Here is a 23,783-nt window from a genome sequence, read left to right on the forward strand (position 1 = left end):
ATAAAAATATTATATAAGGACGTTTCAGGACGGTGCTGTTAACCCGACAACCACAAACCCTAGCACGCTTAAGTCTCACCAGCCACGTTCGGTTAGATCCCTGTAGGCCGAGGGGAATACCCCAGCCTTGCCCAGGCCCACCCCTCCAAAGGAAGGGGGCCCCTCTAGTATTCCAGGTGAAGCCCTACTGGCCTGAGAGGCCTTCTCCGGAAACTGTTGTCCTCAGGGGTGAACAAAGGAGACTTGTCCGTACTCCCTCCCCCCCGTCCCCCCGCAAATCAGTAAGGCCATCTGCAGGGGTGGGGGCAGACAAAATACAGCGAAAGAGAAATAGAGGCCTCACCGATCGGCGGTTCCCACAGTACGTCAGAGAAGGGCTCCCATTTTCAGGCTTCCGGGGCCCCTCCACTGGCCCACTGTACTCCCCTTGCCCCTTGCAGGTTGCACGGACTCGGGGCCTCGGCGGCCGCAGCCTGGCTCCCCGGGGCGTCAGCCCCTGGGCCGCGCCGGAGCGGCGGGAGAGCGCGCGGCCGCCGGAGCAGGAGGCGGGCTGGGCCCATTTGGGAAGAGCCAAGCGCTTTTCTCGATCGTAAACAAGGAACGCGAAATTAGCCCCTCGGCAGACGCCTCTGCCGACACACACAAGTCCTACTGGGGGTGGGGGGATGGAAGGGGGAGAGAAAATGCCATTTCTTTCCCCGGGAGAATACCTCCGAGGCCTTTATGTGGGCTGCGAAAGGGGAATTTGGGGGGGGGAGCAGGAGAGGAAGGGAAGGGGATTGTGGGGGTAGGGGAGGGAAGATTCACCGTCAACTCGGGCCCAAGGGGTTTGATTTGAATGCAGTCGAATTCTATTTTTAAGAATTTGATAAAAACAGGTTATCCACCCCCTCCATCCCCCCCGCCCAGGCGACCGGTCGGGGTTTAAACAGGAAATCGAGGAGTGATCCCCTCCCCCACTCGGGCTTGGCGGAGAAGCCCGGTCGCGCGGTTGGAAGAAGATGGTGGGGGGGTGCTCTTGGCTCGGACTGGAGGGGACTCTGGCCCCCAGACTCTTGGATCTCTCCAGGAATATGCACCCGCCTCCCCCAGCTCTGGGGTGTGTCTGCCTGGGTGTGTAAGCGATTGTGTGTGCATCACCGCCCTTTATAAACAGAAGCTCACACATATAGGTGCCGCCTCGGACCCAGGCCAGGGAGCAGGGCGGGGTCATATATCAAGCTGCAACACATTCAGGGCTACGTACATTTGGAAGAAATTAAGCCACTGTGTTATGAAACCATGTGTGTTGGGTTAAGACTATACAACACGCCATTAGCACCAATTATTAAGAAGCTCCCGAGCGCCCGGGACCCTCCAGGCCGCCCAATTCTGACGTCCCTACCCCATGAGCCAGCCGTGCCTTGAGTCCTCACTGTCTCCGCTCACCCAGGAGGCCCCGCCAGCGAGGCCTGGTCCTGTCCCCACCCATCCAGGGGCCTCCCCAATTCCCACCTCCGCCCCAGACAGGGCAGATCCCAGCCCAGAGCAGCCAGGCGACGCGGGTGAAGCAGCCCAGTGGGTATCCTGGGTCGGGTGGCGGCGGCTGGGGGTGGGGGACTCCGGGCCGCGGGGAGAGAAGGCAGATTAGCCCCCTTTCTCCAAGCACAAGATGGCTTTTGAGTACCGAGTACCGAGTCCCCCAGCCCCACCCCCACCCCCACCCCCACCCGTCCACCCGCAGTGCAGAGCACCTCCCATCTTTCCATCCGCTCGAGTGGGGCTGGGAGCAGGGGTGGGCAGACGCTCTCCCCTCCGCCGACGCGCACCAGCCACCAGCCTCCACCCTAATTGCCAATTAACAGGCCCAGCCGCCCGCCTAGCTGCGCTCTCTTCCTGCTCAGCTGCCCGGCCCTGGGCTCGCACTGCGCATGTGTGAGCCCTAGCGGTCGCGGTCTCCCGGAGACAGGGAGGGGGCTGCGGAGCAGGGAGGGGGCGCTGGAAAGTTTGTTTGGGGGTTGGGGGGCTGACTCTGCTCAGGGAGCAATGGTTACAGCCTACAGGTTTTCTCACCTGCCCTGGAGTTTGAGCTCCGGGACCCCTCTGTCCCAGTCCCATTAGCCAAGAGGCCGCAGATCTATAAAACGTAGGGACATGGTCCGCGCACTAGACCCAGGCCTTGAGCCCCACCGGTGCAGTCCTCTGCCCCCCCCCCCGACCCCCAATTTCAGCGCACAGTGACATAAGGACAACACACTTCCCCCACTACCATATTCCAATTTAACCCAATTTCTTCTCCCTCCCCTCCCCCCCATAACTGCCCACGCGCCCACCCTCTCACCCTCTCGCCAGCCCCCTCTCCTCGCTAACCAAGACAAGCCGCTGCTGTCCTTATCTTGAAACCGCCACCCAGTTACGGACCATTAGTTACATATTTGAACCAATAAGGAAACACTTACCGGGCGCTGCTGTCACTCTCCCTCTCCCTCTCTCTCTCTCTGCCTCTCTCTCTCCCACTCTCTCTTTCTCGTCTTCCCTCATTCTGTGCCGCTGCCGAGACTGTTTCAGCTCCACATACATATATATACTTTATATAAATTTAAAAATAAAAAAGAGTAGTCCCAATAATCAAAAAGCCAAATAAATTTTAAGCAGAGTTGCGAGAAGGAGGCAGGAGGGAGAGCCTGGGAGAGGGGAGGGGCGGAGGCATCTGCAGCTCCCTATCTCAACTCCTGCTCCCGCATTCCTCCTGCCCCTTGGGGGGCTAGAGGGTCGGGAAGGGAGAGAGGGGTGCCCTCTACTCCTGCCTCTCCCCCCACCCCCCTCCCCAGGTGCTTCCAGCTTCCAGCAACTCCATCTGGGAGGAAAGAAATTAAATGAGGGGAGAAAATAATTATTAATCAGATTAATTAAAAAAAAATACTGGTAATGAAGGGAGCGCCCAGCGCAGGTTTCCCTGGCAATGGTTAGGCTCTTACAGGGAGGACTGTTCTGCGGAGCGCTCCGAACGGACAAACCACAATAAAAAGTTCACGTTCATGGATGGAATCCACATGACTTCTTGTGGCCAATCCAACTTGTGAGTCGATCGTAAACTTTTATTACTCAGCTGTAAATTTTCTGCAAACAACCGGGAATGCGATGCATTTGTGTAGCGTGTGCAAATGGGCGCCACGGTCGCCATGTTTACCCAATTCTCTCGCAGAGGGAGCATCCCCAGACCCCCACCCCACCCCCACCCACCGCCCACTCCCCACGGGCCGGGCTGCTTCTGGCTAGCGCGGAAAGGGCAACGGGAGGACGTGACAAGAGAGAAGGAAGGATTCTGGCCGCTCAGTCAGCTGCCTCCCTTTGCCATACCGAATTTTACATATTTTCCTTAATAAATGGGGTATTAAGGCTGGCTCTGGCGGAACCAAAGATTTGCAAAGGTTTGTGGCATTGGGGCAGTGCCGGTGGCGGCGTGAAGGGACTGAGAAGGGATTCACTCCCTACCCCTGCTCCCTCCCTACCCCTGTTTTTTCTAGGAAGAGAACAACATCCTTCCCAATGGGGCGTCCGGGAAGCCCCCCCCCACTTCACCCCAGCTGGGAACGGGAGGGGCAGGCGGCTGGAGGCCTAATAACCAAGCCTGACCTGGCCACGGTCTGAAGAGCAGAGAGGGTTGAGACCGGTCCTGGGCAGTCCTGAGGAGGCAGCAGGAGGGATGGGAAGGGGGGGAAGCCTCTAGAACCCCCAAAGCACCCGTCATCCCCAGGTTCCTTTCTCAGAGAAAACAAATGACATTTTCCCCCAAGACCATCCCTAGTGTCAGGTCTCCTCAGTTCCTAGGTTCAGACGGCAGCTTCCTCCTAATCTTTCTAGAATTAAAAATAAAGGCCCACAATCTTGGCTCCCACTTCTTTTTCCTTTGGGTGCATGGTCGTGTGAAGCCTTTTCTGTCTTATCAGATGGCCCACACCCGCCTGCCTTTTTCGGAAAAATTCTAGTATCTGGGCAGCTGGGACACACCTTGGAGGCTCTGAAAAAAGAACCAATTCTTCCCTAAATTCCACCTTCCATGCTAAACACCGAGCACCCGAGACTCCAGACCCCTGATTTTGGCAATGAATCCAGCGTGGGGGAGCCCAGAATAAATTCCCCCATAGACACTATTTGCCAACCAGTCGCAACCCAGCCACTTTCCCCACCAGCTGGAGATCTGAAGGTGCAAAGTTCTTCCCTTGGTCCCAAATTAAGCTGGCATGGGGACTTCCGTGGCTGGGTGCCCCCACCCCAACCAACAGGGGGTCCCTCATCCCCTCCCCAAACTTCCTCCACAGTAAGAGAAGCAGTTCCCTCAGCCGGATGCAGAGACCTCGTTCCTTTTACAAACCCACCCATAAATTTTATAACAGGTAGTTAAAAATTACGACAAAGAAGCGCTGGCCCAGCTTTTCACAATGGGCCGAGGGGAGAATGGGGCAGCACTGCGGGCAGTTCACCGGAAATTTTACTTCTAGTCTGTGGCATAACCTGTCCTGAGTTCGCTTTAACTGGGGCGGGGTGACTCTCTCTAGCCAACACGCGGCGCGGCCGCTGGGGCATCTCATTTAGGGAAGCTGAGGCTGGGGAGGCCAATCCACTCTCCCATCTCTCCCGAGGAACCCTTTAGGGCACTCACTGCCTCCCTCACCCCCCAGATCCCCTGCAGGCCCGCTACTCCCTTGGCCTCTGCAGTGAAGTGGGGAGGGAGAGAAAATGCCGAGAATTTTCAAAAATGCCAGAGAAACGAATTTGCCCCCCAACTTAATAGCTGCATTATCCCTTCTCTACGGTTGGGATTAGAATAATAAATGCAAGGCGGAATGAGCGAGATGCTTCAACTCAGCAGTTTGAAAGATACTATTTTTCACAAATCACAAATAGCTTTCGGAAGCCACTTTGATTGGCTAATAAACAAGCAAAGAATGGGAGAAAGTCCTATCTGCTGCAGCCGAATGGTCCCCATTCCGGTAATGGGACGGCGGGAGCATTTGGGAGGACGCGTTTCTAAAGAGAGTACAAGCCGCTCGCAATTAAGTTCCCCCATAAAACGGGTTTTGCCTCTTTTTCTCTCCAAACGAGAAAACAGAGGCGGTGGGCACCAGGGGTGGGGGGTCGGGTGCTGCAAGAGGGGGCGGCTGGAGCTCTCTTGGTCTGGCCCACCCGATGCTTCGCATCTCAAGCGATGCCGGGTGCCAGACGCACCCAGCCCTCCGACGCCGGGCTTGGGGCCACCGGCACTGCACGGCCGGGGTTGAATGGGGCATTGGGTGTGGGGAAAATTCGGCGAGGTTCTTCGAAGCCACTTAGTGTAGGGTCAACCCACTCGGCTACCGGGCCAGCGATTTGTATTAATAGCAATCAGAAGTCCACATTTAGAAATGAAACGGCCCTCGCCGGCCCTCGGAGTCTGGACGCCCGTGGGAAGGCCTGACGTCGGAGCGAAATGCCTCCCCGGCTGGTTGCCGGTGTTTCCCGCAGCAGACGGGGTTACCTGGATGCCCCCGCGGCTGGCAGCAGGGACCCCAGGTTCCGAAACATTTCCCCCAGAGATGCTCAAAGCTGTTCCCGGCTGCCGGCAGCCTGCGCTTCCAATCGGCAGCCTCGCTGGGGCCGCAGGAGTCCCCCATTAATGACGCCTGATCCAATCCTGTGTTCAGGACCACTTTGAGTGGGAGCCAGGCACCCAGATGCGGGGGAAATTACACAAAACTAGAGTCGACCTGGGCCTGAGTCTGGGAAAATCATTGACCAGGGAACAGAGAGAGAGAGAGACAGAGAGAGACAGAGAGAGGGATCTGGCCTCAAAAATATTTCAGTCTTTGGGGGTCTGGTTTTTAAGACCAGAAGATCCCTTCCCCTCCCCTCTCCCCCTCTCATGACTGAATCAGACGACTTGTATCTCTGGAATTTGGTATTATTTGACCAGGATCTTACTGGCATAAACAGATTTCTCTGTCTAGGACCCTCCAGGGAGGAGTGAGAGACACCTTGCCCCCTGAGTCCCTTAGCCTTTGACCCTTTATTTTGGGGAATGAGGAGTCCAATGAAGACTGTCCTTACCCTGCTGTGGCTGGGGTGGGGGACTGTACACTCAGCAGCATCCCCCAACCCAGGCCAATTGACCCACATTATAAGGGCAGGGCAGGCTGCCCAACTGCCAAGGTGAAGCCAGGAGCAGGCTTGAACCAGCCAGAACAGAGGCTGGAGTAAGTGCAAGCAGGCTAGGTGACAGCGATGGCCCTGTGCTGGCCGCATTCGCAGTTCAGACTGTGGGCCCATGCTGCTTGGCATGCCAGTCCCCTCACCTTCTCCTCTCCTCTCCCCTGGGCTTAAGCTTCCTAGTCCCCCCACACTCAGGCTTCTTCCAGCCAAGCCCTCCAGACTGCCTTGAGCCTCACATCCTTCCCACCCTGTTCATGGTCTAGTGCTGGGTGCTGAGTACCAAGCGTTGGCCATGAGGAGCATGTGGAGATCAGAAAGCACCCCATTGCCTCATCCTCATCCTCAGCCCCAGCCCCTGGAAGAAAAAGGCCTAGTTGCCGGAGGGGCACAGGGGCAAATTTTTGGTCTGGGCCCAGCCCAGGACGAGGAGGAAGAAGAGGGATAAGTGGGGAGAAGATGCTTTCTTCCCATTGGGATCCTGGCATCCAGAAACCCACTTTGTTTGGAGCCAAGGTTCTCCCAAGAGCATCTTCCTCTTCTTCCTCCTCCTCCTCCTCTTCTTCACCTCCCCCCTTTCATCTGCCCTCCCAGTCCAGCCTGCCCTCTCAACTCTCCTGCCCTTCTCCACGTGAGTGCTCCCAACCCCAAGTCAAATCAGTGGAGGAAACCTTTACCAGAGTGTTGAAAAAGAAGGATAAGGAGGGGAGGGGGGTAGAGAATGGGGGGGGTGTGTGTGCTGGGAAAAAACAAGTCAGTCATTGCAGCTTCAACTATTTTTCTCCTCTTTTTTTTTTATTATGACTCACGTATACAATACAAAGTACTTGGACCAGAAACAGGGCTGCTGGGACACAAAATCTACATTCATAGCTGGACATAAAGACAAATGACGAAAAATTATTATTATAGATATATTTTAAACGTTTTTTTTTCTTTCGAGCACATTGCATAAACAGAGAATTCAAGACAGAGTTAACTATACATTCAGTGCAATTTAGTTCTACTCTACTGGGGTTAGAAGCACAATAAAAGCGCACAGGACCGGCGGGCTAGGCAGTCTCAGTTGTTGGGTTTTTCTTATTGAAATAAGCAGCAACAAACGACAACAAAACCGCATTACAAATACTCTCAAAGCGGGATTTCTTCCTATAGGTAGTGATAAAATACGTTGGAGGTTTCTTTCTTTTTTTTCATTTTAAATTTTTTCTCTTTTTTTCTCCCATATTAGGATTTTTAAAAATTTCTCTTTTTTATTTTTTTCAAGATTATTGCAGGTTCCCTTTAGGTAGTATGTTAAAGATTTATTATCATTAGTATTATTATTATTATCAGTATTATTATTATTTTCATGATTATGGTGATTTCTGAGCGCTCACACCAACGCAGCTCAGAGGAAGCTGGGCCCAACAACAGAAATTAGACAGGAAAGGGGAGGAAGGCATGGGCCCGAGTGACCATGGGATGGCTAGGTAGGATCTTAGCGGGTGACTGCAGGCTCCTATCTACCCCGTGGAAAGGGAGGGGGAGGGGGAGACCCCCATCTGCTTCAGGTTTCCATCAGGTTCCTAGAGAAAGTCAAGGGAGTCTTTCTAAGCGGGGAGCCCCAGGGAGGGAGAGGGGATATTCCTCGCTATCATTTAAAAAATGTCTTTGAACATCTTCCCTTTCTTTTCCTTCCTTCCTTCAATTTTCTGTCCTTTGGAAAAAAAAAAAGTCAATCTAATACACTAATCCTAGCTTGAAAACAAAGCCACGAGTCTTCTTCTGCAGTTTGAGGGGGTTCCCCTCTAAAATAAATACCAGAGAAGCAGGGAGGTGGCAGGGTGGCAAGACAGGGCCGGGAGAAGGGGCAAAGACGCCAGGTCTCAGACCTTAAAATCCAGGCAGGACTAAGAAGGGTGGGGGGACGGAAAAGTGTGTGTGTTGGGGCAACGACTGAGACAGAGACTCGGAACTTTTCGCTGTGTCTCAGTCTCCCCCCTCCAGTCCCCAAACAAATAAAGATCGGGGGAAGTCCAAAGGTAATAAAACCCGAGCTGCAAGTATCTGACAGGTAGTTGGGGTTTTGAGTGTCATTCTATTCTCTATAAAAGCAAATGACAGTCGTAAACTTCTCAATTTATCCGCTACCATAAAACGAAACTTCAAGGGAGTTGCTAAAGGGGGGGGGTGTCTCTCTTTTTTGCTCAGTCCTTGTTTTCTTCCTTTTCCTCCTCTTCTTTCTCCTCTTCCTCATTTCCTTCTTCCTCCACCTTCTCCTCGTCTCGGGCTCCCGGCAGTTTATCCTTGTTGTTCTCCTTTTTCCACTTCATCCTTCGGTTCTGGAACCAGATCTTCACTTGTCTCTCAGTCAGTCCCAGGGCGTGAGAGACTTCAATCCGGCGCTTTCGTGTCAAATAAGGATTAAAGAGAAACTCCTTTTCTAGTTCCAAGGTCTGATACCGGCTGTAAGTTTGCCTTCCGCTGCGCCGCCCCGGAGCTGGACAGAACAGAAGCCCAGTCTGGTTATGTTTGGGTGGAGGCCTGGCTTTCCCCTGTCACTCTTCCTCCCCTGAAGTCCCCCCTGTGGTCTCCCCAGTTCCCCTCCCTCCTGCAGAAAAGGCAAGAGTGGAAATCAGGCAAGGGCAGGAAAGTTTGGGGGTTTGTTTTGGTCTGGCTTCACCTTGGGAGGTGGGGGGGGCAGGGGCTGGGGTCTGTCTGGAAAGTAGGGGCTGGCAGAGGCCAGGGGAGCACTGTAGAGTCCCCCCAGGCCTGCAGTCCCAGAAAACTGGCCCTTGCAGCTTTGTTCACAAGTGCAGAGGGGCATTGGGTGAGCAGGGATGGGGACAGAGTCTGTTTCCAAAAGGAAGGCATAAGGGCTGGGGGTGAAGAAGTGGGGCTCTGTTCACTGCCCTTCCTCGGGATCTCTCTGCCTAATGCTTTTCCAGAAGAAAAATAATTGATCTCCTGGAATGTATCACTGCTTGGCCTGATTGCTAACTGGAGACCAGCAAATAAATCACGGGCCATCCCCGCTGGAACTTGTCGCCTTCTCGCGTCCCCTTTTACTTCGAAACTGGGCTCTGAGGGGCCACCCTTGGAGGGGCTCATGACCTGAGCTGCCCTGAGGGTCTCAGGGAGACCCCGCAAGCCTTTGATTGGGGGCAGCTTGGCGAGGGTCCCCCGGACCTCAGAGCTCTCTAATCTGCATGGCCTCCATCCTTTCCGGGACACTTTTTTCTCCTCTCTGGCTCTCTCTTCTCTCCAACTGAGGGAAGTAAAGCAAAGTTGGGGTAGTGGCCCTAAGGCTAGCGCTCTGAGAGGAGGTGGTGGGGGCCCCAGACAGGCAGAGCACCTGTCCTTGGGGTCCCGCCATCCTCTGACCCAGCTAGGGGAGGGAAGCAGGGGTCTCCCTTCACCACAAGACAGCCTGGCCACTGTCCTGGACTGAGGCTGTCTGCCTTATGGAGAAACTGTCTTGCTCCAAAGGCTGATAACCTCAGGGTCCCCGGCCCCTTCCCAGCCACCTCCCCAACTTTGACTTGAGATGGTGAGAGGGAGAGACAGAGGGGTGGAGGGGAGAGAGAGACAGACAGACTGACTGACTGACAGAAGTGGAGAAAACGTTTTTTTTAACCCTTTGCACCCAGACACCACCTTTTCCCCCACCTTCACCCCAATCCCCCAAATCTCCCAGGCGAACTCCGTGCCCCACCCCCAGCTGAACCTCCCAACCTCCAGAAACCCACTCATGCCCGGGGGTGGGGCCCGAGAGAGCCCCAAGCCAGGAGGTAAAGCGAGGGCAGACAAAAAGGAGGCAAGGGGGGGGAAGACCCCGGAGCGCGGGAGACCAAGGGGGAAAGAGAAAAGGCTTCTCACCGTGGGGTCTCATCCATGGAAACATGAGGCTGGGAGACGAGTTTTGATTTAAGTGGCCTTGTCCTTCGCTACTGTTAGTGTTGGCGGAGGATTTACAGTCGGGATATTGCACCACGCTCGCCTCTTGCTGAGCCCCATAAAGGGACTGTCTGGGGAGCGCCTCGTAGCCATAGAATTTGGAGGCGTCTCCGTGGCAGCTCAGCGAGCACGGGTTCTGCTGGTAGCCCGAGTTGGAGATGCCCGAGGTGCCGTGGTGGAAGAAGTCTTGGACGTGGTGCGAGGCGTGCTGGAAGCCGGGCGCCGAGCCGCCGGGCCCGTACACCAGCGCATGGCTCCGGCCCACGCTCTGCGGGAAGCGGCAGTCGTAATAGGCCGGCTCCAGGGACTCGCCGCCTTTGTACTTGGAGAACAGGGGGTTGACGAAGTAGGAGCTCATGCTGGGCACATGAAAACCCGCCGCCCTCTCCCCTCTGGCTCCCGACTCCCCCGCCCGGGACCCCGAAACTGCCCTCCCCCCGGGAGCGATCCCCAGGCCGGCCGGCTCCCCGGGGCGGCGGGCCGGGCTGGGCAGGTGGGGGGCGCCTGGGTGCCGGCGGGGCGGCGCAGCTCCCGGGCTGGGCGCGGGCTGCGGCGGGCGAGCGGGCGGCGGCGGCGGCGGCGGCGGCTCTCTTCACTGTCGGTAGGTAGAGCTCGCGCTCTCGCACTTAGCTCTTTCCTTTAACAGCCCAGGCGAATTCCTCAGACTCCCGGCGGTGGCGGCGCTTACACGCGATTCGCGTTCATCAATCCACGACATGAAGACAGGCGAGAGGGAGAGAGGGAGAGAGGGAGAGAGAGAGAGAGAGGGAGAGAGAGAGAGAAAGAAGAAAGGGAGGGATGGCGGGCGGGTGGTAGAGGGGTTCAGGGCTGGGGGGGGCCTGGAAGAAGGGTAGGGGAGGAAGGGGGAGGGATGGGGGTGTGGTATGTCGGGGGGGTGGTGAGCCAGCCCTAGCTAACGACTAGGGCCAGCTTTTCCAAGGTGCGCATTCAGATTTGAAGGTGCCTCTCCCCCCTTCTCTTTTCCTTCCTCTCAGAGAGAGACAGAGAGAGATACCTGAGCCAGCAGGTCAACTCAGGTTACCTCAACAGGTATAAGACCCCCGAGGGGTTGAATGCCAACAAGAAACAGTTGCTCCCCTAACCCCCAAAGATGGGCTCCCCAGAGGGGTCCTTAAGTCTGGGGACTCTGAGGAGGAACAAGCGCATCATATCCCCAAACACTTCAGGCATCAGAACCCTCCATGACTCTTGCCCCTCCCCAGGGTGGGAAGCTGCCCTGTCTTCCCTAGATCCTTAAGATTCTCTTGCCTGCCTGCCTGCTGTGGGTAGTGGAGAGGGCCAGAGGCAGGGGGCACTCCATATACCCAGTCAGGGCTGCACTGACCCTTCAGACACCAGCTCCTGCCTGAGGCAGGAAGCCCGGGCAATAGCCACGAGCTTGCTGGAGGGCAAAGCTGCTGGTGGGGACAGAGAAGGAGAGGGCAGCTGGTGGGTCCCTGGCTTCTGGCTGGGCTGATCCAGGAGGTTTCTTCTTAGGAGACCCCTTGTATCTGGGTTGGAGGAGACTAAAGCAGGCCTCTTAGCTGTCCCCACATACCCTAACCCCATAGGAAATGCCAGTTCAGCTAGGAGGGGCCCCCTGGCCTCACCGCACCCCCCCCTACACTTCCCCAGGCAGGCTGCCCAGGCCAGGATGTGGATGGGAACTGTCAACAGACACTCTTTAAATATTTACCCACACTTTCTCTGGGGGGCTTCCCCCATCCCCAAGACTGGGTAAATTCAAGTTAATTCTAATGGATAAAGGAACCTTATTCCATCAGCACCCTTTCCTGGCCATAAACATGTACAATTATGTGGACTTAACCCAGCCAGAGAGAAAAGGGAGAAAGTCAGAGCGCTGTGGATATGTGTGCTGTGTGCAGGCGAATGAAGAAGAGCAATAAGAATGATTTTTCCGGTCCTCCCCCTCCACAGTGTGTGAGGTTGTCATACACAGGGCAACGCGGGGCCATACTCGGGATCCACACATACTGTATGTGCTGCCTTCCATTCTGAAAAACATCAAATGCATGCTCACTCAGCTATCACGCATGCCGGGAAGCACCCCTGTCACCTCACAGACACTGTGCACACACATGCACATCCAGGCACATATGAAAATAAGACCTGGTAAACACACATGCATCTTTAGCTCTTTGCATCATGAAAAAAATTGCTACCTATTTTCCTTCCACATCCTGGGGTTTCAGGGTTGGATGAGGAAGGAGGCGGTTAGAAAACCAGATCTTTTTCTTCCCCATCCGGAGCCCAGCTCTGGGGATGGAGGAAGAAATGAAAGTGCAGGGGAGGATGGTGTAGAGAGAATGAGCTTCCCCCTTTTGTATCTAAATAATTGCTGAGGAAATGGCCACTCTCAGCCAAATTCCCAAAGGAGAGTCACTGGTGGCCCAGCAAGAGATGCTTCCAGGATCCCCTGAATTTGGAAGAACCTACCCCCATCTGACTTAGGGACCGCCCAAACTCTGTGACACCCAGAACTCTGGCCCTGGAGCAGCAGGAGGGGAGGGTCAGCGGAGGGCCGTGCCAGGGCTGCAGGCCTCCCCAGGGTCCAGGGCAGTAGAGGGCATGACAGAGGTCTCCTCCACTACCAGAGCACGCTGCAGCCTTGGTTCTGGCCCTGCCTTTTCTGAGCCTGTTCTGTGGCTACTGAGCTGAACGAGACAGACTCTGGGCTCCCAGCTTCTAGGTCACTGGGGACTGTCATAAATACTTTCTCTTCCCCTCCTGGAAAGAGGAGGCTGGGCAGGCCGGATCCGCTCTGGGGCCTGCGCCTTATCTTTTAGGGGCTGGGGGGATATCTCGACACTTTATGGTCCAGCGAAAACCCTGCCACAGAGCTATTCTTCCGGGCCTTTGTGTCTTGGAATGCGACTGTCCCGAGTGTGCTGCCAGCACTGTCTGCTCCGAGAGCCCACCAGTCCCGAAATCCCTGGTTGCACTTGGTTTCCCCTTTCGGGGTGGAGGTGGGGGGGCATCCCTCGCCTTTTCTTTCTTTCGTTCATTTGATTGTTTTTTTTCTTTTACACGTATCTGGTTGATTTCGCTCCGGGAGCCTGGAAATAAAGGAACCGCAAGCAGCCATCCTTGCTGGGGCGTCTCTGTCCCTCGCCCCGAGGCCTGCACCGCCCTACTAGGTACCACGGATTTATGTTCGTTTGTCCGGGTCATTCTGCCTTTTCGTGATAATTACGCGCTGCCTGCTTCGTGCTTATCTCCTCCGCAAAGCGATTATTTTCGGCGCCCGCCCTCCTGAGATTACCAAGTCTGCTGCCAGAGCGAGGGCCCATCTCCCGCCGCCACTCGCGATTTATTTACACCTCACAGGTGAGAGGATTGATTTGCTCAGAGCCAGAGGGGCCGGGCTGGGCCGGGGCGCCGGGCCTTCTCGTCGCTGCTCCTCGGGGCCGGGCCTCAAACGTCAGTGCGGCCAGGCCGGCCGGGGGCACCGCCGCCGCCTCTAACATTGAGCAACAGCGCCACCTCGCGTCCACTTGCTCCAATGCAGTCCGGCCGGGAAAAAGCCAACAGCTAGAGCAAGCAGGTCCCCAGGCTTGACCCGAAGGTGGGAGGTGGGAGGAGGGAGGAAGGAGTTTCCAAATGGGTGCGCGTGAGAGGGGTCCCCGGAAGGGATTTCCCTCCGGACCGCTGCTCTTTTGTTTTCTAAATTCTCGAAATAAACCTTGTCAAAGGTTTCACACTATTTTCTCTTTCTGTCACCCTCCCTTCCCGCATTAAGAGACACTGTGCAATGGAACTGCCGCGATTTCCCCCGCGTTCAGGCTCATTTCTGGCCTCGGAACACCTCCGCGCACGCAGATGTACGCCCCGAAGCTCCCGCGACCGCCTGCCCGCGGCGCGCACCCTAAACTCCTCGTTCCTCTTACCCTGCCGCTGGCTCCGCACCGCCTATTCCGCTGCCGCCTGCAGGACTTTGGGGTGGGATTCTGACTTCTCCCGGCTCTTTGCCCCCTGGTTTGTAGCCCATCCCTGTCTCTCACGCGCGCGCTCTCTCCACCTCTCCCTCCCAGCCAGTGAGGTCCTGTTCTCCGTGGACCATAGACAAAACATTCCTATAATCCGATTTCAAAGGAAAGAGTGTCCACCTTATTTAAACCATAAAACAAGCCCAGACGTCTAGCCAGCTCCGCGCTGCTGTTTTGTTCGGCCCCATTCAGAATCCAGCGCAGGGAGACAAACAGCGCCATAAAAGAGGCATTTCGGGGCCGCGGAAATGTACCTATCCTCTGCCTTCCCAAGTGGAACAACCTTTAGGGTTTTGTGATTCTGACAAAGGAGCAGAGGAGAGGTGGGAGGAGAAGATTAGGGCAGGGGGGCGTTTGCAAGCCCCTCTTTCCTCCCCAGCTTTCGTTTCTTTCCCCAGATGTGTGTTGTGTTGTTGTGGTTTGAGTTCACAAATGACAATAAATAAAAATAGAATCCAATCCTGACCTGCAGGCTGGAGGCTGAGCTGGTACTGAACAGTGGGCTGGACCGGGTGGGCCTGCTCTGGATCCCACGCTCTGGTCAGGGCCCTCCTTCCTGCCCGGAGCAAGGCCGGCTCAGGCGGGCCGCAGGAAGCAGGCCGCGCTGACGGACGGACGAGGGGAGGCGACAGGGCCTTGGAGCAGGGGCGGGGTGGAGGCCCGGAAACGCCGCCGAACTCGGGCCGGAGAGAAGCCTGAGTCCCGGCGGTCAGGATCGAGGGAGACGGGTACCTTGTCCTCCGCCCGGTGCGGAACTGAGGCCAGGGTCCCGGAACAGCAAAATGGCCCAGGGGAGGAGCGAGGAAGCGAGAAAAGAGAGAAAACTACAGGCAAAGCACCTTTCAAAAGGACCGAGAAAACAATCGCTTCTGGAATTTGGGGAGGTCTCTTCTTAAGCGGGGAAGACGAGAGGAAATATTATCAAAACAAAATGTTCACCTCTTCCCACCTTCTTCCAGCCCCCGAAATTGGAGAATTTAGTAGAAGGAGGGGGTAGGAGATTCAAATGATGGGGAAGGGGCTGGTCCCTACAAGTGCCTCACCAGTCCTGTAAGGTGATGCCATGGAGGGAGCTGCACAGGGACTGGGGTCCCCAATTATTTTCTTCTACGGTGGTATTCCCCAAGTATTCAGAGCAACACTCTGCACCCTCCCCAGAATGGGCAGCCCGAGATATTAAAGGGCTATATTTCAAGCAGTCTGAGTTTAATAGTTTCCAGATTGGGGGATTTCCGAGAATGGGGGCGCCGGGCCGAGTCATACCCGGCAGCTTGAGTCTGCTTCTGATTAGCAGATGAAAACTGCCGGTTCTGGGGAAGGCGCTCTGGGGTGCTATGCAGCCAACCAGCCCCATTGGGCTGTTACACACACATCCCCACATCCTTGCCCCTTGGGTCCCACAGCCACCAGAGAACCCTCCACTCCTGGCTAATCCCTGACCAGCTTCCTTGGGCCCTAGCTGCGCCATCTCCCAGGAATGCTGCAGCCGCTCAGCATAACCCCGTCACCCCCAGATCAACATTCAAACTAAGCACCAGAGAGAGAGGTTGATTAGAAAAGAGAGAACTAGGAGGTGGGGAGAGAGAGAGAGAGGAGCTGAGAATACATTGAGAAGTAGAAACTAAATCTAGTTCTGATTCTGGTTTTGCCATCCTTCTCCTTCCTCCCTTTCTCCCTTCCTTCCTTTTCTTTCGTTCCCTCTTTTTCTCTCTCCTCCCTCCCTTGCCCCCCTTCCTTCTTTCCTTCCTTCCTCCTTTTCTTCCCTCCCTACTCTCTCTCTGCATCTTCCTTCTTTCACTCTCAATGCCCAGTGCCTGTCCGGCTCCCTGAGGCCTGCTGGGCCTTCCTCCTCACCATTCACCACACACCCTCCCTAGCACTGCCCGCCCCCCCCCCCCCCCGCCAAGCCATCCCTCGAAGCACCGATGCAGCCGGGCAAGAATCCAGCCCGGGCCCTCACCCAGCACCCAACTTTCATCTTTACCTATCTCTTCCCTCCGATCTCATGTACTCATAAATTATTACAATTAATTACAGCCAGGGAAAACCATTCATGCCGTGCCCCCACCCCCAGGGACTCCATCGAGCTACCAGGAGACTCACAGGCAGCCAGCCTGGGCAGGCACAAGCTGGACCCGGGCCTTGGCAGCCTCCACTGCACCCCGGGAGCCCTCAGCCCCATCGCACCCTGCCTGGAGAAGCGGCGGGGACTTGCCCTTCCGAAGCAGAGGGAGCCCCTTGCCTGGCTCCCGCCTCCCCCAAAGGATCTAAGCACTTGCTTCCTCCACGCCAGAAGCCTGGGAGCCACAGGGAGGAGAAATAACGAGAACTGGATACGGTTGGGTTTCTGGTTTTTTAAGTGACTTCAATATATTAACACAGAGCTGTTCTACCATAACAAACAGAAGCACGTTACAGGACGGACTCTGGGGATGAGGAGACACTGCTATGTACACGCCAGAGGCGCTGGCCTGAGCCGCCGGACCCAGCCTGCGGCATGGTCCCTGGCCGTCGCCCCTCAGCTCCTGGGCTGGGAAGCATTCTTGTCTATATGTGTGTGTCTTTTTTTTTTGTACAAAATCTGCACGCAGAGCACCCCAGGCCTGGGGAAGGATGGCCCGGACCAAATACAACACAGGAGAAAAAAAAATAGAAATATAGCGATTCAAGTACTGGCTTCTCTGAAGAAAGGAGAAAAAAAATCACATTTGTGTGTGTCATTTATTTCAGTCGCGCTGGGAGAAGAGAACGCGGTTTCTCTCCCGGCCTCCTCCTCCTTGCTGGGTAGAACTAACTAAAACACCAATTTCTCAACACTGAACCCTCCCAAATCGCAAGAGTTTTCCTTCTCCCCTTCCCTTTTTTTTCTTTTTAAGCCGATTGGCTTTTCTTTATCTTGCTCTTTCCTTTTCTTTCTCGTGCTGTCTCCCGCCTGGGTTGGGGTATTTTTGTGGGTTTTTTGTTTTTCCCTTGGCTGTGCCGAGGCAGCAGGCTGGGGCAGGGTTTAGGATTGCTCCTTGTCGGTTTTCTCTTTATTCATCTTTTTCATCTTCATTCTCCGGTTCTGAAACCAGATTTTGACCTGCCGCTCGGTGAGGTTGAGAACCCGGGCCACCTCGTACCGACGGTCCCTGGTTAAATACATATTGAAGAGAAACTCCTTCTCCAGTTCCAGCGTCTGGTACTTGGTATAGGGGCAGCGCTTCTTCCTTGTGGAGCGGGCGTGAATCCAGTTGGCCACGGGGTTGCCTGGAGGGCCAAACACAGGCAGGGGTCAGTGGAGCCCCTTTCCAGTCCAGGATGCCTGCCACCCCACCCCCAGCCTCAGCCAGGCTCCCCAAACCCAATAATTGAACCTGAATTTGGCCACGTTTTGCTTGAGGAATTTCCCCCCTTACTCCTTTTGCGTTCTCCCCCCTCCTCATCTTCCCCTTCTTCGGTTTCCAGCACCTAAAGCGATAGGAAATCGAAGCTATCAAAGCCTCTACAGTCTGGTCCTCAGCTTCAAGAGTAGTAATTCGAGAATATCTCCATAAAAAGTCCAAATTCCCAACCGTTTCATAGGCCCATAAACACTTCTCTCTCTTGTTTTTTATTTTTATAGCGAGGTCTCTCTCCTCCCCACTTCCCTCCTCCTCTGCCCCCTCCCATCCTCCCAGCCCACAACCAAGTCCTGAAATTTCAGCAGTTCTGCTTCCTGACCCTGAGAGTCCCCAAGCCCCTCACTACCCTCTCCAGCGCCCCATCTCCGCTCTCTCAGAATTCAACCCTGATGAGGCGAATTCTCAGAGTGATGCTGGGATGGGAAAAGCCTTTCTCCTCTCCCCAGGGAGCTGCTGGCCTTGGGGACAGGCTCCCCTATATCTCAGCTTCCCTGTTTGGCTTCCAGTGCCCCCTCCTCCTGCCAGCCCCAGGACAGGCTCTGCAGGAGCCAAGCCTCCAATTTCAGGTTTATGGGAGTAGCTGAGGGCAAGGAGGGACGCCTTCAGAGGGGTATAATTAGGCCCTGGCCCCTTATGGGGCTTCAGGAAAGGATTTCCTGCAACCCCCTCCTGGGACTCCCCCAGACACTTCCTCACACCCAGGGGTTGCACCCCTTACCCTGCTGTTTCCCCTTCTTTCCTCTTTCTCTGGACCTGCAGCTCTCACCTGTCCCCCCACCCCACCTCACCTCACCTACCCCTGCCTTTCTTTGCAATACTCAGAAGGCTCCTGTTTCCCTGATTGGAGTGTGTGTGTGTGTGTGCGTGTGTGTGTGTGTGTGTGTGTTGTGTGTGTGTACAATTCTCTAATCTGGGGAGATACCGCTTCCCGCTCCCTACTCCTCATCCCTGACCCCCATTCCCACCCCTCTCTCCTGCAGACGCTCAGAAGAGGGCTCTCAAGTTTAAGGAGACTGGGACCCCACTTCTCTCCCCTAACTCTGGAAGTCCTGATCTCTCCAAGTTCCCAGGCTGGGAAAGCCCCCAGACCCCTCACCCAGGGTTCCTGGGGGAGAAGCCCATGGACCCTCTGTTTTATGAATCTCTAGTGGGATGAGGACCCCTACACTGCCTGGGAGGTAGGGGATGGCTTTTCTCCTTGGGGTTATTTCCTCTCTGCCCCCAGTGTCCTCCTCATCTCTCCCCCATCCCACCCCAAACCATAAAATGAACCTTGCCCCCACCCCATCCCCTGGCCCTGTCTGCATTTCTTTGAAAGTAGCGACTGAGCCAAAAAGCCTGGGCCGGGGGTGTGAGGGCGGGGGTCTCATCAAAGCCAGCTCCTGGGAGAGGAGCCCCCATCAGCCTTCTCCCAACCTGGCTCCCTGGGCCCCCTTCTCAGACCTTCCTGCCCCTGAAAGCTCCCCAAGGTAATTCGCTTTTATTGAGTCCTCACCCCCTCTCCCGCGCTCCCTGCGCCGCTCGGAGGGGCTGTAATCCGGCTCCCCCCGCCCGGCCTCCCCTCCCCTCCCGCTCGGGTTGTAAAGGAAAATTGCTCCCAACTTACTGGGGTCCAGGTCGGCCTTCTCCTCTTTGTGCTTGCTGCCGGCGAGGGCGTCCGCCTCGGGCGAGGGCAGGGTCTGCGGGGCGCGGTCGCGCAGTTCCCCGGGCGAGCCGTACATGTAGTCCGGGTAGCTGCGGCCGTCGCCCGGGCCGCAGTCGGCGCGGCGCCCGGGGTAGGCGTCCGGCTTGAGGGCGTAGTGACGGCCCCCGGCCGGGAAGCTGGGAAAGGAGACGGCGCCGGACAGCGGCTCGAGCCAAGTCCGCATGTAGCGCGTGTCGGCGCCGAGGTGGGGCTGGGGGCCGTACGGGTGGTAGACCACGGACGACTGCGAGGGCACGGGCGCCCACGACGTGCTGAACACGGCCGGCTTGGGCGCGAAGCTACAGGACGGAAAATCGCTACAGTCCGGCACCAAACCGCTGGGTCTGGCGGCGGCGGGGTGAGCCCCCGTGGCCGGAAACCTGGACGCTAGGAGGTCTTCATTGTCGTGAGAGATGAGCGAGTCCACGTAATAGTTACTGATGGGCCCCGTCGCCGACATCGTAACAGGGTTTTACATACATAAGATTATTGTATGAACTGTATATGTACTTTTTATCTGCTCACAGAACAATCAAGGCAGGTAATTATTTTTCCAGCCTTTTCTCCGCAGCTCATTGGCTCCCCGGCCCCCACGTGATCGTATTTACCCAAAAATACGGCGCGGATCAATGCGCAGGGGCTTTTTTTTCCTGGCTTTTTTTTTTTTTTTTTTAACCTTCTCCCACCCCCTTCTCTCTGCTGATCCCCGCGACCTGCGTTTTCCTGGGGGTTCGCAACTCTGGACCCAAGGACCCGGCCACCCCCTCAGGACAACTCGCATCTCAGCAGAGAAGCCCCTGGCTCATGTCCACTCCTAAGCAGATGGCCTCCGCCCCCACCCCCGGGAGGATTTCTTAATGGTGTGCAAGTGCCACTCCCCGAAGCCAGGGTTTCCGGACCCCCGGGGCCGAGCTGGGCGCGGGAGCCCCGCAGGGGCGGAGAGGCCGGCCGAGGTAGGTGGAGGAACTATTTCTTGACGTAATCCGTCTCTGTCGGCCCCGACGCTCCCGCAGTCTCTGCGCGAGCCGAGATCAGCGATTGTCAGTTCCGAACGTGGCTTTTAAAAATACGTTTTTAAACAGTGTGTATGTATGTATTTCTTTCAGGAGCAGCAGCAGCGAGGGAGGGAGAGTGGGAGGGGACTGGGGAAGCTGGGGTGGAGGGAGGGAAGGAGGGGAAAGGGAGCGTCCTTCTGCCACTGGCCAACTCAGCCCCCCAAATTTGGGGCAAGGGAAGCTTGGAGAAGGTGGTCCGCGGGTGGGAGGGGTAGGACCTCGGGACCTCGTACACCTTTGTCACCAGAAGTCCTCTCTTGGCTTTGGCACAGATATGCAAACGCCTTTATTTTAAATTTATTGTCTGTATCTATCTTTCTTTGCCAGCCTGAAGAAGTGGAGGAGAGACCTACACAACTTCAGTGGGGTGTCCCCATCCCGTCTTCCTGCTCACCCTCCTTTGCCCCCAACTCCATCTCTGAGACATCCTGCCCTCCCCCGCCTCCCAAAAAGAAGTCACTCCAGGGCTCTGTCTGCAGAGAGCCAGGGTGAGAGCGGGCAAGGCGAGAGAGCGACCTCAGTCGTGGGCAAGTAGCTTGTTTTTACGTCCTTCAATAAAAATTTTATGAGGATCATTTGATTGTTCATAAATGTGTCTTTCATTAAATAAAATTGTAGGCTGTTTTTGGAACGGGAAAAAAGCTACAGAGGAATGGGAGAAAGCAATTTCTTTGGAGTCAGACACAGGAATTCTGGAGGGGTAGTGTGATTGTAGGGAAGATGACACAACTTGGATTCCCCCCCCCGAAATAAGTTGGTCGCTACCCTCCTCCTTGAATCTGGGGTTCATTGCCCAGCCCTCTGCTTTCCATCACACTGTCCCATGGTGGTTTAGCAAAAGTGGGCTTTAGGCAAGCCGGAAATTCTCAGTGTGGGTGCAAGAGAGGGGGCAGGGAAGTTGGCTGGGGGCGGGGGAGAAGAGCAGGTGATGTCCCCAGAGACAGATGCACCCTAGGCAGGGCAGAGTGAGTTTGAAGGAGGGGTACAATTTCAGGGTCAGCAGGGAAGAGTCCAGTTTGCGCTAGGGGAAATAGGCAGGAGCTGAGGCTAAGACACAGGCTCTGAGGCAGCAGAGAAGGACGAGTTTTCCCAGATCTGAGACGCCTGCCCTTCTTTCCCCTCTTGTCCCCAGGAAGGGACCAAATGCCAGGGGTGGGGGGCAGAGGCTGCTTCCCCCCCACCCCACATCTCTGTCGACCTGTCTCCTCTGGGGAGGAGAAGGGCTAGAGATAGGTGTCCCAGAGAGTGTAATATGTGTGTTTGGGGTGGGGGGAAGTTGAGGGGGAAGGATAGATCTGCAGCCCGAAGCACTGACCCCAGCCTGCCAGGCCCCCTCCCCAGTCCCTACTCCCCCCCCCACCCCACCCCCACCCCGGTTCTGTCCTTTTCGGTCTAGCAGGGCTGGGATTTCGATGCATGGTGGGGGCGTGACGTGAGAAGTACCGGGCTGGGGAGAGACGACCCGGACCTCAGCCTCTTTACCCTCGGCTCTGATTATCTTCTGCCCCGGACTGGACTGGTCTGGGAAATCCAAATTACACCAAGAAACAGCATACCTCTTTGGCCTTGATGGAGTCGGGTTAGCTGTCAATCAAAAATTCTCCCTCACTAGTTCAAGGAAAAGACAGGAGATTCCCGTTCCCCTGCCTAGGCTTCCTCCAAATCCCCAGCGCCATCAGCACCTCCCCCAGCCCAGGCGGCTGGCGGCCCTGCCTGGCTCTTGGGTGACTGCTGGCAATGCTGAGCAGAGCTGTGTAGCCTTCAGAGGGCCTGGGGCCAGACTGCGACCAAGCGGACATCAGAGGACAGAGCCTGAGACAGACTGAGCCCGAGACAGCCTGAGACAACAAGACTGAAGCACGGCACCAGGCCCATAGAGAGGAAGGGAGGAAGGAAGGAGGGAAGGAAAAAAGAAAACGGATTAGGATAAAAGAAAGAAAGAGGGGAGAATTACAGAAAAGAGGGGGAGAGCAGGGAAAGGAAGGCATGTAGAGAGCGAGCTGGAGGAAGGGCGGTGACAGGAAGGCAGGACAGGGCAGGGCGCGGGCTGGCCGAGCAGCCGTGGCATTGTGCAGCCCGCTGGCTGGCCGGGCCTTTGCCGCGGGACCAGCTCCGGGCGCTGCGGCCACTTCTGTCTGGACACAAAGGAGGAAGAGGCCGCCTCTCCTGCCTCTCCCGGGCGACCTGCTGAGGTGGGTACACCAGGCCTCTGGGATATAGAACCCTAAGTCGGCCCAGGCAGCCGCCCAGGCAGCTGGGAGCTGAGCCACGGTCTCGTCAAGGAGCAAAGAAGACATGAGGAAGGAGAAGGTTTCACACCCGCTCCTTCTTTGCGTCTTCGCCAGGGAACAGAGCCCATCTGTCCCAACCTCAGTCTTTGTAGAAGAAAGATGCCCCTACAGCCCCTCTCCTGTGAGCCTCTACTATTTGGGAGAGCCCCCTAGACATACTGGCTGTAAACAGATGCCCCTTTCTCTGCTACCCACTTCGGTCACCGCTTTCTTTTCAACTCTTGAGCAGCCTGCCCACCCTGCCTGCCCACCCAGCAGACGCAGCAGCAGTGGGGCAGCCTGGATCACCAGGTCCACGCTCTCTGCTGCCGTCAAGTTCCCTGTCAAACTGAGGGGAGATTGTCGCCTTCATTTCGGAGAGTGAACTCAGACCCTCCTCACCCAGGCACAGACACAGCTGTGGATCAGGAAGCAGGCCTCGCCCACAGCCCCCTCCCCACCAACGCCCCATTTTGCCTAGGCCTTGCTGAGAGAGGCAGCCAGGTGGAGGGGGGCTGGAAGAGGCTGGGAGTCCCTGAGTTCACCAGGCCACCAGGCCAAGGTCCCTCGGGTTCCACAACTGCACGTGGGTAGTACCCCCCTTCTCTGCATTTGGAGATGGGGTGGCAGGTCAGGGCTCTGAAGCAGACCTTCAGGCTCCCCCCAAATCCAGGCCTGTAGGTGTCGGGGCACAAAGGATGTGGGAGAACCAAGAAGGAGGGGTTTGTCTTCCCAGGTTCAGTTATGCCTGCTGAATCTCCTGCCCGGTTCCCAGCCTCCCTCTCACCCCCACCACTCCCTCCAATTCTCCTCATCACCGATGGGGAACCCAAGGGACTGGAGGCCACTGGGAGTCCCTGTTGGGGATGGGCGGGGGGACCCCAGCTTTAGCTAGCAGCTGTGCATCCACTCTAGTTCTTAGAGCTCTCTTCTGACCCCAAAAGACGGCACTGGGCACAGGAGAGGCCCCTCAGGGGGAGGAGCACCCTTACTGCATCACCTCAGACCTGGACAGCTGGGACCACAATCAAGCTAGCACCACCGTGGGAAGGACAGACAGACAGAAAGACAGGCAGGTTATATTCATCCCCTCCCCTTGCCCTGCATCTCCCTTTTAGTGATTTAAATTCCCTCCGGTTCAATCCACACCACCAAGTTCGGATTAAATTTAAAACAGCCTTTCCCAGTCCCCCAGCGGGTCATCCCCACGCCCGCAGGCAGGGCGCCCGCTCCCGGCTCGTCAGCGCGGAGGAGGCTGTGTGTACTCCATTTGCTTTCAT

At 56.2% G+C, this 23,783-nt stretch overlaps 3 protein-coding genes and 1 long non-coding RNA gene across 7 annotated transcripts in view; 1 reads left to right on the plus strand and 3 right to left on the minus strand.

The window, feature by feature from the left end:
• The window catches only part of HOXC4 (homeobox C4), a 64,945-nt gene that overhangs the window by 35,447 nt on the left and 5,715 nt on the right, over window positions 1-23,783 (minus strand). Inside the window, exon 1 of one of the 4 annotated variants that reach the window (XM_061206156.1) lies at window positions 2,439-3,039. The exons of 2 other annotated variants lie outside the window; for them this stretch is intronic. The gene's annotated coding sequence lies outside the window, so the exon portion shown is untranslated. Of the gene's footprint in view, window positions 1-343; window positions 705-2,438; window positions 3,040-23,783 lie in introns of those variants that run through there. One more of the 4 variants, XM_061206162.1, reaches the window with a different exon arrangement.
• HOXC8 (homeobox C8) lies at window positions 6,940-12,223 on the minus strand. The gene is made up of 2 exons (XM_061206164.1): window positions 10,027-12,223; window positions 6,940-8,647 (listed from the first exon to the last, which is right to left on the minus strand). The coding sequence occupies exons 1-2, from the start codon at window positions 10,460-10,462 to the stop codon at window positions 8,355-8,357; spliced, it is 729 nt and encodes a 242-aa protein (XP_061062147.1). The 5' UTR covers window positions 10,463-12,223; the 3' UTR covers window positions 6,940-8,354.
• LOC133101403 (uncharacterized) lies at window positions 10,047-14,570 on the plus strand. Its single transcript, XR_009702633.1, has 5 exons — window positions 10,047-10,450; window positions 11,100-11,154; window positions 13,181-13,262; window positions 13,453-13,669; window positions 13,865-14,570. It is a non-coding gene; the product is annotated as an uncharacterized LOC133101403 (long non-coding RNA).
• HOXC9 (homeobox C9) lies at window positions 16,814-21,520 on the minus strand. The gene is made up of 2 exons (XM_061206163.1): window positions 19,101-21,520; window positions 16,814-17,360 (listed from the first exon to the last, which is right to left on the minus strand). The coding sequence occupies exons 1-2, from the start codon at window positions 19,636-19,638 to the stop codon at window positions 17,116-17,118; spliced, it is 783 nt and encodes a 260-aa protein (XP_061062146.1). The 5' UTR covers window positions 19,639-21,520; the 3' UTR covers window positions 16,814-17,115.

The sequence above is a fragment of the Eubalaena glacialis genome, chromosome 11, assembly GCF_028564815.1.
Source record: "Eubalaena glacialis isolate mEubGla1 chromosome 11, mEubGla1.1.hap2.+ XY, whole genome shotgun sequence".
NCBI classification, from domain to species: Eukaryota; Metazoa; Chordata; class Mammalia; order Artiodactyla; family Balaenidae; genus Eubalaena; species Eubalaena glacialis.